The 13,851-nt window shown below is 43.1% G+C and overlaps 3 protein-coding genes across 3 annotated transcripts; 2 read left to right on the forward strand and 1 right to left on the reverse strand.

Annotated features, from left to right (window-relative positions):
- Positions 1-192: 192 nt before the first annotated feature.
- LOC106605241 (1-phosphatidylinositol phosphodiesterase-like) lies at positions 193-1,602 on the reverse strand. Its single transcript, XM_082974932.1, is given in 3 exon segments — positions 193-630; positions 633-1,093; positions 1,565-1,602. Coding segments are annotated over 3 exon segments (594 nt in total). The 3' UTR covers positions 193-535.
- Positions 1,603-5,465: 3,863 nt separating this feature from the next.
- LOC106605306 (ubiquilin-4) lies at positions 5,466-11,665 on the forward strand. Its single transcript, XM_014200784.3, has 11 exons — positions 5,466-5,840; positions 6,864-7,015; positions 7,118-7,269; positions 7,403-7,665; positions 7,983-8,141; positions 8,240-8,465; positions 8,633-8,772; positions 8,901-8,984; positions 9,139-9,254; positions 9,358-9,538; positions 9,769-11,665. Exons 1-11 carry the CDS (start codon positions 5,694-5,696, stop codon positions 9,925-9,927), a joined length of 1,779 nt encoding a protein of 592 aa, XP_014056259.1. The 5' UTR covers positions 5,466-5,693; the 3' UTR covers positions 9,928-11,665.
- Positions 11,666-12,273: 608 nt separating this feature from the next.
- Positions 12,274-13,770, forward strand: LOC106605307 (ragulator complex protein LAMTOR2-like). Its single transcript, XM_014200786.3, has 4 exons — positions 12,274-12,476; positions 12,645-12,807; positions 12,988-13,077; positions 13,263-13,770. The coding sequence occupies exons 1-4, from the start codon at positions 12,409-12,411 to the stop codon at positions 13,317-13,319; spliced, it is 378 nt and encodes a 125-aa protein (XP_014056261.1). The 5' UTR covers positions 12,274-12,408; the 3' UTR covers positions 13,320-13,770.
- Positions 13,771-13,851: the final 81 nt, after the last annotated feature.

Raw genomic sequence — 13,851 nt, forward strand, 5'->3', positions numbered from 1 at the left:
TACAGGGAAGTAGCTGGTAGGCAGGGCTCAGCCAGTCTCAGCTAGTTCCCAACAGGCCCTCCTCCTCACTTTAAAGAGATCCTGAGAGGTTAACCCTTCCCTCACTGAATAATAAACATATAATGGATTCCTGTCTTTCCTGCCATACTGAAGAATCCCCACCACCACACACACAAAGCAAGGACTCCACAGTTGTTCTTTGCCATTTTAATGATTTTCTTTGTTTTTAATACAGCAAGCAGGGGCAAAGTACAAAGACGTGTAGTGCCAAGTCTTTGTTGTTTAAGAGCGCATGCCAATACTACGTTACAATCACTAAATTCTTTACTTTGTCATATTCTTCTATCTCGCTCCTTTTCAATATGAGCACAATCAAGTATAGTATGTGTCATGTGTTGTTGCTGGACTTAATCTAATGGTGTCAACTAACATTTCAGAAAGCAATGTAATTATGACTTCCATGGGTGAACACTTCACCAATCATTGATCTTAATGACTGTTGGAATGAGGTCGATACCAGGAAAGTCCATGGCAATCACCCCGAAACATCCACTGCACCCTTGCTGTCTGTTTCCAAGAGAGGAATGCCCAGCTTAAAGCTGGATTTCTGTACAAATATAATCTTGCCTCAGCCATAGTTGGCATGTCAGACTTCACCCATACATCTGTATCATCAATAATCATTTTTCCAACCAGCTCCTCATCATTCTCTTTATCAAACAAATCAGGCTTTACTCTAATGAGAACTGCCTCACTTCTGAATTCGGCCAAAAATGCTCTGATCTTGTCAAGGACCTCATAGAACGACTTGTGTTGGTAGACAACCCAATGCATGACATAGAGTTTGTTTTCAAAGGCGAATATCCTGAGGTCCAGGTAGCGTATGCCGGCCCTCAGCTGATCCCCCAAATCCCAGGCCTGACACTCTGCCGCTGGGCCTCCATAGAGAGCCATGGTGTCATGGGTACCAGGTATGGTGATGTCAGAGATTAATTTGTCATCATCAATGGCCTCCATCCAGCCAATCTTGTAGGATTCTGGGAGTAGGAGTCCTTTGTCATTGAAGAAGAGGTCCTTTCCTTGGCAAAAACCTCTAAAAGTAAATCATACAACAAAGGATTGACTCATTTGTTTGTCATCGTAATATTGGTGTTTGAAGGTTATGAATGGTGTATAAGCTCAGTCTAAAAAGATATTGGTGTCACCTTGCACTTTCCTGAGCAGTGTACTCACTTTACCAAAGTCACCTTGTTCTGCAATTAATGTCGTACCATGTATCAAAGGTGATCAGCTCGATAGAGACAGAAATGTTGAAGAGAGGCTTTACTCAGGTACCATGCTGTTTCATACACAGATGGGAGAATATAATCAGCCAATGGAGCATGGGATTGAGGGTGGTAGTGGTGGTAAAATATTGAAAAGCCAAATAAAGAAATCATGATTAAAAAAATATGAATATATATATATTTTTTAAACAATCAGTCCAGAACTATGCTTACTTTTTCTTAAATATCTGTGTATCCCTGTGAATTACGTCATTGCACCAAAGCCATATGTCACGTACACTCCGTCTCCGGCGCTCGGGGTCTTCAAGCTGCTCATTATTACGCACACCTGTCATCAGACTCACCTGGACTCAATCACCTGCCTGATTACCATATATATATATATACTGCTCAAAAAAATAAAGGGAACACTTAAACAACACATCCTAGATCTGAATGAAAGAAATAATCTTATTAAATACTTTTTTCTTTACATAGTTGAATGTGCTGACAACAAAATCACACAAAAAGAATCAATGGAAATCCAATTTATCAGCCCATGGAGGTCTGGATTTGGAGTCACACTCAAAATTAAAGTGGAAAACCACACTACAGGCTGATCCAACTTTGAAGTAATGTCCTTAAAACAAGTCAAAATGAGGCTCAGTAGTGTGTGTGGCCTCCACGTGCCTGTATGACCTCCCTACAACGCCTGGGCATGCTCCTGATGAGGTGGCGGATGGTCTCCTGAGGGATCTCCTCCTAGACCTGGACTAAAGCATCCTCCAACTCCTGGAAAGTCTGTGGTGCAACGTGGCGTTGGTGGATGGAGCGAGACATGATGTCCCAGATGTGCTCAATTGGATTCAGGTCTGGGCAACGAGCGGGCCAGTCCATAGCATCAATGCTTTCCTCTTGCAAGAACTGCTGACACACTCCAGCCACATGAGGTCTAGCATTGTCTTGCATTAGGAGGAACCCAGGGCCAACCGCACCAGCATATGGTCTCACAAGGGGTCTGAGGATCTCATCTCGGTACCTAATGGCAGTCAGGCTACCTCTGGCGAACACATGGAGGGCTGTGCGGCCCCCCAAAGAAATGCCACCCCACACCATGACTGACCCACCGCCAAACCGGTCATGCTGGAGGATGTTGCAGGCAGCAGAACGTTCTCCACGGCGTCTCCAGACTCTGTCACGTCTGTCACATGTGCTCAGTGTGAACCTGCTTTCATCTGTGAAGAGCACAGGGCGCCAGTGGCAAATTTGCCAATCTTGGTGTTCTCTGGCAAATGCCAAACGTCCTGCACGGTGTTGGGCCGTAAGCACAACCCCCACCTGTGGACGTTGGGCCCTCATGGAGTCTGTTTCTGACCGTTTGAGCAGACACATGCACATTTGTGGCCTGCTGGAGGTCATTTTGCAGGGCTCTGGCAGTGCTTCTCCTGCTCCTCCTTGCAAAGGTGGAGGTAGCAGTCCTGCTGCTGGGTTGTTGCCCTCCTACGGCCTCCTCCACGTCTCCTGATGTACTGGCCTGTCTCCTGGTAGCGCCTCCATGCTCTGGACACTACGCTGACAGACACAGCAAACCTTCTTGCCACAGCTCGCATTGATGTGCCATACTGGATGAGCTGCACTACCTGAGCCACTTGTGTGGGTTGTAGACTCCGTCTCATGCTACCACTAGAGTGAAAGCACCGCCAGCATTCAAAAGTGATCAAAACATCAGCCAGGAAGCATAGGAACTGAGAAGTGGTCTGTGGTCCCCACCTGCAGAACCACTCCTTTATTGGGGGTGTCTTGCTAATTGCCTATAATTTCCACCTGTTGTCTATTCCATTTGCACAACAGCATGTGAAATTTATTGTCACCCAGTGTTGCTTCCTAAGTGGACAGTTTGATTTCACAGAAGTGTGATTGACTTGGAGTTACCTTGTGTTGTTTAAGTGTTCCCTTTATTTTTTGGAGCAGTGTATAAACAGACCTTTCTCAGTGGTCACGTTAAAGGAGGAAAACATGCAAAAAAAAACATGAATAATATAATGCAAATCCAAAAATCAAACTCCTGATTTTCTTTATAGCCTACCTTTTGTAGATGGCTTTCCTATACCAAGACTGAAATAAAATGTTTCACCTGGCTAAAGACTGGGATACTCACATACAGCTCTGGCCTAAGGAGTTTCACACAGATGCTGGTGTTCTGACCTCTGCAGATTGGCAACAAAATTATAGCATACTGATAAAGGATAGGTGTGGCCTCGTAGTGTTTACCTACTGTTTTTCCTTTGAGAAATGTAAGATTTTTTTTTTTTTTTTATCAAATAGTACATTCTCAGCTTTGATCTGCGGTCACAAGTGTGAGACGAGCCTTGTTAAGAACGTCGATATCTAGGTTTCCAGCAAATTGGCAACAGATTTTCATATGAATATTCTCAAATGCACAAAGAAAAATATGCACATTTTCCCACCAGTGGTGTTTGCACCAAACAGGCTTTTTGCGGATAAAAGTCCATGCGTGAGGATGTAGGGCACACAAAATGTACTTTTTCGCTTAAAGCTGCAATATGTAACTTGTTACTGTCATTCCCATTGAAAGCAAGTCTAAGATGTTTTACATGTTAGTCATTTAGCAAATGCTCTTATCCGGAGCGACTTACAGTACAGTAGTGAGTGCATTCCTTTTCCTACTAAGAAGCGGAAGAACAGTTTTATGTGGGCTATGGCGCCCGGTTTTAAGGGTAGTTTTTGCGTCTTTTACTTTCGGTTTTGTAGGCTACACCAGCTTCAAACAGCTGAAAATTCTATATTTTTGCTTATGGAAAATATATTTCACAGCAGTTTAGATCACGTGTCAAACTCATTCCATGGAGATTCGGGCTTTCGCTCCACCTTTGTACTTGATTAAGGTTAGTAATTAGTATGAAACGCCCTTCACCTGGTTGTCTAGGTCTTCATTGAAAGGAAAAAACAAATACACGCAGACACTCTGACCTCCATGGAATGAGTTTGACACCCCTGGTTTAGATAGTATGCCTACAATGATTATCTACACCAGGGGATCCCAAAACGTTTTCACTCGGGACCCCCTTCCCCTACGCGCGCGCCACATCCAAATGTACTTTCATATGATAATTATTATATCAAATCAATATTTGCGCATAAAGGCATTTCCACCGCCATTTCTCGCGTAATTAATTTTACCGACACAAAAAGATCCCACCATGTCCAATGAACAAATTATCTGTTGGCATTTATAAAATTGAAGCCTACAGAAACTTCCTGTTCCCATCACAGCTTTCATAAATATTTTTTTTTATAAGATATGACTTTACGTAAAATTCATTAGGGTGGCGCAGTTTTCAACCAGGTTTTTGGGATGCAGCGTTTGTTTGCATTGTTTACAAACATTGTTTTACTCCATTCTTATATTTTGGGTTTTGATAGGGTGTGACAGTTGAACTAAGATCATGAGGCATAAATTATATTTTTCAATAATCAATTTATATCATTCATTCTTAAGTCCAAAAATGTATGTAGCAACTGCGGATTGCCCCTTTAAATACAATGTTTGATATATAAAGTAGTTGCCCACTTTTTTTCTCAGCATTACAATTTTAGATTTGACAGTATAGGACCAATGATTTACATCTGGGTTTATACACATCATTGAGTAGCACACATACATTTTGGTCAAATGCAATGACACCCCCACACCACTAGACTTCAACGTTGCAAAAACCTCAGGTAATACTGCTTTCATCGCAGCTTGAGAATCTTGTTAGCTAGTTTTGTGATATAGCAAAGATTGTTTATTATATTGACAAGATAGTAAAGTGACCGCTATAACAATGGAAATACATGTCCTCAACGATGGAAGGCATGTGGGACCATTCTAGCCAATGAGAGGGCCGAAACGAGTGTGAACAACAGGCCATAGAGATAGATAGAGGACTCAACTTTGTATGTGCGATTATAGTGTCTTGTGACAGCATTGGCAGCGCCTTTGAGGCTAGCTACATTTTAAAGTAGTAAATTATCTTCTTCTTCATCGGCTGATTGCTCCCAACTCATAGGAATCCCCACCTAGTTGACCGCTTTAATGGTAGAAGCCCTGAATATGGCAATGTCCATGCTTGAACGTGTTATATAATGAGTCCTCTATCTATCTCTATGACAACAGGCACAACTCCGATATGAAGTCGTTTTTTTCAAAGTTGCCTAAATGCCACGTCCGTACACCATTGCGAAACTTCTATTTGATAAAATAATCCCCCACATAGCAAATAAAATATAAAAAATTGTAGTAACCAAATTCGACTTCTCAATGACCATACAAACCAATAGTATTTTCGTTGACAGATTTTGGGCTGAGTGAAACCTCTCGCTTCACCTCTTCCTCTCTGGATGTAGTGAATTTGAAGAGTAAAGATGGCGGAGAACAGCGGCACAGATCCCACTGTGGATTCCAACGTTGTTGAAAATGCTGCCTCAGACGGGACCATGATCGTGGTCACGGTAAAAACTCCGAAAGATAAAGAGGAGATCGCGATCTCGGAGGATTCTTCTGTCGCACAGGTATTCGCATTTATTTACACAGTCAGTTATGCAAGTCATGCTGTGGCTAACAAGCATACATCGAAGTTAGCTAGCCAACTTGCTAACTATTACCTAGCTAGTTTACGATGTTAAGTGGGAAGAATTATCCCAATTTCCCGACTAGTAATCTTTCTTTTCACCTTGTCCATTTCCTTAAATCGGTTCCTAATAGTAGTTTGATTCGTGTTTTGCACAATCGGCACTGTATAAAGACATGTATAGCAAGCATGAGCTAGCTGACTACGTAACTAGCTAACGTTAGCTCGTGAGCAAGCTAGCCAGCTACGTTTGTCGCTGTCAGGCTCATCTATCTAGCTAATTTTAGCTGCGATCAGGCTAGCTGATAACCGGCTAGCCAACGGAGGCTCCGGCCATTGCGAAAGGCAATTGGGAAACGGGTTGGTATAATTTGTGGAACGTTCCAACAGGAATCTGTTACAAAAACTTCGTAAAGTACAACGTTGCCAACAAACAACGCATACAGTAGCGTGATCAATTTAACTAGCTGCCGAATAGGCATCAACTCACCACGTAGCTTATTCTTAATGTTTGTCCGCCAGAGTGAGGACAGACATTTTTCGGAGTAAATGTGAGTGAAACATTTATTGAAATAGCCCACACCCTACCCGGTATCTTATTCTGCCGATATACAACTTTGTATGTGTTGTTTGTTGGCAACCTTTTTATGGAACATATTCATGTTGGAACGTTCCATGAATTATACCCACCCTCGGGAAACTGATCGTAATCTTACGGATAGCGACATGGTTAATGCTGTACTTGGTGACTTCCTAAACCATTTACATTTGACCTCATGGTTCGTATAAAACTAAAAGCGACAGATAGCAGATTCACATAGTTAGCTAGCTAACGTTAGATTTCGAGATCGCTAAGCCAATATAACTTTTTTTTTAAACCAACACTGAATGCTTTGGGTGTGTACCTATCCTCTTTATTCCCATTTGTCTTCACCGGCCACTTCATTCTGTCTCTTGCATACAGTTTAAAGAGGAGATATCCAAAAGGTTTAATGCCAAGCAGGACCAGCTGGTGTTGATTTTTGCTGGCAAAATCTTAAAGGATGGGGACACACTGAACCAACACGGCATCAAGGACGGACTCACTGTTCACCTTGTCATCAAGACTGCGCCCAAGTAAGAAGATTTTCTTGCCCACTATTCTAGTAACACCATTGTGTATGTTAGTGATAGATAATGGGAACATTTAGGTTGATAATGATCTCACTTTTTCTCCAGGGCCACAGTTGGTGGCACATCCCAGTCCTCTGCATCCAGCTCTGGGACCCCCCAGGCCAACAGCAGCATCAACCCCAGCGCAGTGCCCAATGCCAGCACAACACCAGGCACTGGGCCTACCCCAGCCTCCACACAGCCACCCAACTTACTGAGTTAGTGATCCAGTCCCCACTAAGCCATCTCACAGAAAGACGACCATATTGCCTTACAACTACTCAACATCCACACAACTAGGCATTAACCTATATCCTTCCAGTAATCCACCGCCCCCTTGTGTCTGCATAGGTGGGTTTGGTGACCTATCTAGCCTGTCAGGCATGGGCATGGGCTCAGCCAACTTCATGGAGATGCAGCAGCAGATGCAGAGACAGCTGATGTCCAACCCGGAGATGCTGTCTCAGATCATGGACAACCCTCTGGTGCAGAACATGATGTCCAACCCAGACCTGATGAGGCAGATGATTGTGACCAACCCTCAGATGCAGCAGCTGATGGAGCGCAACCCTGAGATCTCCCACATGCTCAACAACCCTGAACTTATGAGACAGGTCAGGCCTGGTGCTCAGATGGGTCCTTTGCCCGAGGTGTCATAGACTTGGTTTTGGGGAATCGTTGTGTGTCTTGTCTTTATTTGAATCCCTCTAAAGAACCGATGCTTGAAGAGCATATTACTCAAACCATTTTGCTTGTTTATGTAGTTAGCTTGCAATGTAGTTTAAATGTAAAAAGGGGTCTATGTAACATTGCAAAGGTACATAGGCCCAAACTCTTAAACTAGACCGCACCACTCTCAAAACGGTGGGAGGAATGGATGTGAGGAGGCTCATGCGCAGATGCATAATGTTAACTCCCTTCCTCTCTTCAGACCATGGAGTTGGCAAGGAACCCAGCCATGATGCAAGAGATGATGCGTAACCAGGACCGGGCGCTTAGCAACCTGGAGAGCATCCCTGGGGGATACAACGCCCTCCGGAGGATGTACACAGACATCCAGGAGCCTATGTTCAGTGCCGCTAGAGAGCAGGTAGCTATTATTCCTGCGAATACCATATGTAGACAATCGTCTTGAATCAAGTCCGGTTGTGTGACTTAGTCCACTTTTTTTTTTTTTTTCATCCATAGTTTGGAAACAATCCCTTCTCTGCTTTGGGGGGCAACTTAGACTCTGGCGTGCAGCCCTCCAGAACAGAGAACAGGGAACCCTTACCAAACCCCTGGGGACCCCCTGGAACAACCCCCTCAGAGAGCAGGGGGACTGGCGCCTCCACGACAACAACCTCCTCCGCTGGCGGGACTGCACCCAGTGCCTCCAACCCCCTGGGCATCAACGCCTCTGGGCTGGGCAATGGTAAGACCACTACCTCAGAAGAAGCACTTTCACCTTTTAGTCAATCTGCAAAACTATATTTCCCCTTACATCTGTATTAACATACCACCCTTGAGTATAACCCTTGTTTTGCTGCTTAGCTGATCCGTGGTCTGTTTCTCTCATGCCACTCCCTATAATCTGTCCAGGTGTGTTCGGTAGCCCTGGCATGCAGAGTCTGATGCAGCAGATCTCTGAGAACCCCCAGCTGATGCAGAACATGCTGTCTGCGCCCTACATGCGCAGTATGATGCAGTCGCTGGCGCAGAACCCTGACCTCGCCTCGCAGGTCTGCACAACTTTATCCCTCTCTGCAGTAGGATTCAGGACTTCTGAATCCTACTGATAAAATGAATATTCTAGGCTATTTTGTGTGACGAGTAGAATAATTGCTTAATCCTTTACTATTTTCCTCAGGCAATGCTGAATAACCCCCTCTTTGCCGGAAACCCCCAGTTACAGGAACAGTTGAGACATCAGATGCCGGTCTTTCTCCAACAGGTCAGATTTCTGTCTCCAGTTATGCACTCTAGTTCCACATAGTGACAAAAAAACAAAACAAAAAGACGACAGAGTGTTATGGAAGGCATTGAGTTTCTGACTGTGACTAAATGGAACATCATTTGGATTGACCAACTAGATGGTTATTTTACAGATGCAGAATCCTGAGTCACTGTCCGTGATGACTAACCCCCGGGCCATGCAGGCTCTCATGCAGATTCAGCAGGGCCTGCAGACCCTACAGACGGAAGCCCCCGGGCTCATGCCCAGGTACTGTACCAACTGTCATCCAGTAGATGTTTACTGGAGAAACCCGTGCATTATACATTTGATTTTCTTCATGATGCCACTTTAACTATGGTTCTTCTCCTAGTTTGGCTCCTGGTGAGATCCCAGTGATTCCTCCAACCACAGGAGGCAGTGTGGCCCCAGAAAACCTTCCTCCCCCAACACAGGGCTCAAATCCCACCGCTGCCACTAACCCATCCCAGCAACAGCAGCAGCTCATGCAGCAGATGTTACAGATGTTTGCTGGGGGAGGAGGCGTCTCATCGGTATGTCATTGAGCTGTAAACACAATTTCTGACTTTCTACTTGGTAACTATACTTTGCTATTGTCCAGTGGGTTAGCGTTAGCTTTGTGTTTCTACTGGCTTCATTGACCTAAAACCAATTAATACTGGCACTGAGACTTGTCTCCTAACAGTCACTCAAATAGGACCCCAGCAACATTTTCAATGCAGGCTCATATAAAAAATGACTTTGGCTATGCTCCCTTTTGCAGACCCAGACCGTAACCCCGGAGGTGCGGTTTCAGCAGCAGCTGGACCAGCTCAGCGCCATGGGCTTCATCAACCGCGAGGCCAACCTGCAGGCACTCATCGCCACGGGGGGAGACATCAATGCTGCCATTGAGAGACTGCTGGGCTCCCAGCCCTCCTAACTCCCTTAGCCCCCTGAGATTACCGGGAGAGAGGGGTTAGGGGGGGCTAGAGTGGGAGATTACAAATGAACACAGTCCATCACAGTCTGACAAGCCCCTCAGATAGACTCAATTGAATTCCAATTACTATTCATCTCTTTGGCTGATCTGTGAATTGTAGGAAAGATATGGGGGCAGGAAGTGGGTGTTAAGATTCAAGTTTCTATTGGAGAGACCTCATATCAACCCTGTGGAATGATGACATCGGTGCAAAATGACGCCACCACTGACATGACTACTTCCTCTGACTATGGAAGACTATTTCTGAAATGACTGCCCATTTGCTGGAAATGCATGAGGTTGCCAACTTAACCCATCTTAATGGATTGTGTTTAGCCAGTAACGAGTTGAAATTTGGAGGAATATGAGTGTTGAAATCATAGGTCAGAGGAATCCCTCATTCTTTCATTTTCATGAGAACCTGCTTGTTTTTACTTAATTTCACTCTATCATGCCTGATTGGCTAGTATTTATTACAGGAGCTGTAGAAGTTACCTTCTCTTTTCTTTACCACTCACCTTCAGTTTACCTTCTGCTTTAAGAATTTCTTGACATTTTGGTGTGTTCCTTCAAAACTGATACAGGCTGTTCGATTCTCTGTTTGAGCACTATAGCGCCCCTGGTTCAGCTGTTTGCTTACACTTTCAGCTTTTTTGGAACAGATAATTTTCAGATTGGAAAGTCAAGCAAGGTAGCTTGGTGAGCTCTGTAGTCAATGCTACATTGAGTCAATTAATGCTATTGAGTGTAAATTATTCAACAGTTTAGGCTCTGATTATGGGTTAAGTGATCAGACCTCAATGTTTTTAATCTGAGCAATGATAAAAATGCAGACACCTTTGACGTTAACCATTTTGTGTATTTTCATACAAGCAGTGTTGTAATGCCAGATAAAAATGTATGTATTGGTTTCAGCAATATATTCCAAAATAATTGGTTGAATCTAGAATGACAAAGTGTACTAATGGCATAGAGAATTGTTTTTCTTAAACCCATACATATTAGTTGCAGTACCTACAGTTAAAGAAAATCTGTTCAGCTCTGCCTTTTTCTTGGAGTCCCTTCACTCTGTTATCTATTCTAATAATACCTTTCAAGAAATGTGATCGAGTGTGTGGTGGTGATTCATTTAGTTCAAAAGCATGGTCTACACCAGTAGTCTTCACTCCTGATCCTGGAGGGATGTACCCTATGTCCTATGCTGAATTCAGATTAACAATCCTTCTCAAAATGCACACTTGTTCACCACACCTCAGATTTAAAAGCACTGGACTGGACTGCAGTGAGAAATGTGGTGGAAACTCCATTTAGCCCAAGCTTACGCCAATCCTCACCCTTTTGGCAAAGTAAAATTGGAATTGAGTGCAAGCCCAGCACAAACACATCTGATTCAGCTTTTCATGATTTTGATGAGTAGTTGGTGTTGTAGACTTAGCCTGTTCACACTGACTGCAACCCTCTAGGACCAGGTGTGATTAACACTAGTCTACATTGTCTATGTTATGAAATTACATGAACTTGATATGGATGATTTGTTCAACTTGTACGGGAATTGTTGTGTGTAGTCTGAGAGGTGGGAAAGTTAGTGGTGACCATGCATATTTGGTAGCTCATTAAAGGACCAAGCTTGAAAATATAAATTGTGAACTGTAATAAACATTGAAGTATCTTAATGGCAATTAAGCTGTTTTAACATTCACCAGAGTGGAGCTTGGATTCGTTTATGTTCCTCCATGATGACCAAATGAATAATAAGCATGGATATCTTAGATCTTCAATTTATGATCATTTCATATAACTTTGAAGATCCTGGTCTAAAATGGTGGCTAAAGGAAAGCTGTGTAAATGATAAACAAATGACTGGGGCTAGTTCAGTCTCATCAATTATGCTTGGGCTGTGAAGTTGAAAGCAATGCAAGTGTTAGACTCATCTGGCCTCTCTGCAAAGAGATTACTCGGGGTAGCTGTTAAGAATTTTTAACTGGTTGGAATCCCATGTCTGAAAATATGATGGGGATATATGCCATTTTGTGCCCTTGATATACCATCTTGTGCCTTTCAATAACGGCAATTAGCCACAGTCAGGATACTGCCGTTAACTCTGTTCTTCTAATACAGATTCCCCACCAGTCCCCTTACTCAGACAAGTGTTTAACATCTCAGGAGCAACATGAAAAGGATATCAATTCTATAATTGGGGCAGATCTGAGCTGAATAGGTGCACTTTGAATATATTATTCCAGTGACCGGTTTCAATTGTCTGGAACGCACCCACTGCCATTCCCATAATGCATTACGATTTGTATCAGGAAGTTGAAGGAGTCAGCTGACTGGATTGTGTTTGAGTTGTTGTTGAATAAGTCACTGAACTGGATGATAAGATACACGTCATAATTTCGCCTAAATTAATTGAGTTGCTGCAAAGTATTGCTCACTCTAACCATGTTACGGCCAAAAGCATTGACGCAAGTTCTCAGCCAGGCAAATACAAGCGGAGTACAAAGCACACTGTAAGTACTGAGTGGCAGAGGCACGTGAATATAGCGTTATTTTCTTTTAACTAGCTAAATCGGTAAATTATTTGTGCTTAAGATGGCTTATAACGACAGCTACCTACATGTAGGTAAGTCTTAGCTAACACTCTCCCTGGCTAACTTATTTACATGTTCTCCCCGCAGATTGTTAAATAATGAAGGGTCTCTTTTGGCTTACTCTGGCTATGGGGACACTGACGCTCGAGTGACCGCTGCCATCGCAAGCAACATCTGGTCGGCCTATGACAAGAATGGGCATCAAGCTTTTAACGAAGATAAACTGAAATTCATTCTGATGGATTGCATGGTTAGTTTGAACTATATGGTCTAGTTACTATGCATGAACCAAATGTTTGTTACGTCATTCTGCCTTGCGTTGGTTATCCATTGAGTATCACAGTCAGAGGCTCCAGAGAAATGATGTTGTATGCCCTATAACGTTAGTTAAATAGTGGTAGAAAAGGATGACCTTATCTTATCTTTGCAGGAAGGCAGGGTGGCCATCACACGGGTAGCTAACCTACTGCTGTGCATGTATGCCAAAGAGACGGTGGGCTTTGGAATGCTTAAAGCCAAGGTGAGGAAGAATACTTTGAGTGTGGATGACATTGGTTTGCAAATTGTGTTGTATTTGAAATGACAAATCACCAATGACTAATTCCTGAAGAGAACAAGCATGGATGTCATTTAAAGAGCCATAAGCACAAACCATGTCTGCATACCATACTAAGCATATTTCTCCTGTCTGCATGGTATTTTTAGGCTGAAGCGCTGGTACTGTACCTGGAGGAACCTTTAACCCAAGTTGCTGCATCATAGGAGAACTCTGGCTGGAGTGTTGACTTCAATTTTGTCTCCCGTGATAATACATGAACACTTGTTGCTTATGTGAATGCTTCACCTGGTCTTCATGAACCACCGCAGTCTGTGTATGAATGAACTGAGTATTTGTCTTCTGATTACTGTATTTATACTCAGTATGCTCTAACTTAATGCTTGAGTTTAGTAATTTGGCCGTTTGTAGCATGCAGTTCAAATGTCAAGTTCACACATTATGTAAGGCTGGCTATGTAAATCTTCAATGAATTTCATTGCCTGTAAGAGGACTCCTTTCCCAACTGCTGAAAATGCTGACAAATTAACTTTAAGGCATTCACTGTTTACCCTAGTCAGAATATTACATTTGTCTGTTGTTGCCACGCAATAACATTTATGATATCCTTTTGTAACAGGCTATCCATAAACTCCGTTTTTTTCAATGAAAAATCAATACGTGTTTGTCTTCAATGATATGAAATGCATAAAACCATTTATTTGATTCATACATTAGATTTTTAGTTACGGGGTACCA

Source organism: Salmo salar, chromosome 05 (assembly GCF_965601325.2).
Source record: "Salmo salar chromosome 05, fSalSal1, whole genome shotgun sequence".
NCBI classification, from domain to species: Eukaryota; Metazoa; Chordata; class Actinopteri; order Salmoniformes; family Salmonidae; genus Salmo; species Salmo salar.

Bases quoted from the DNA above. Each gene is read 5' to 3' on its own strand.
- LOC106605306 (XM_014200784.3), top strand. From the start codon at position 5,694: ATGGCGGAGAACAGCGGCACAGATCCCACTGTGGATTCCAACGTTGTT. The intron at 5,841-6,863 runs GTATTCGCATTT...TCTTGCATACAG, and splicing joins AGGATTCTTCTGTCGCACAG to TTTAAAGAGGAGATATCCAA. The intron at 9,255-9,357 runs GTACTGTACCAA...TTCTTCTCCTAG, and splicing joins GCCCCCGGGCTCATGCCCAG to TTTGGCTCCTGGTGAGATCC.
- LOC106605307 (XM_014200786.3), top strand. From the start codon at position 12,409: ATGTTACGGCCAAAAGCATTGACGCAAGTTCTCAGCCAGGCAAATACA. The intron at 12,477-12,644 runs GTAAGTACTGAG...TTCTCCCCGCAG, and splicing joins AGCGGAGTACAAAGCACACT to ATTGTTAAATAATGAAGGGT. The intron at 13,078-13,262 runs GTGAGGAAGAAT...TGGTATTTTTAG, and splicing joins TTGGAATGCTTAAAGCCAAG to GCTGAAGCGCTGGTACTGTA.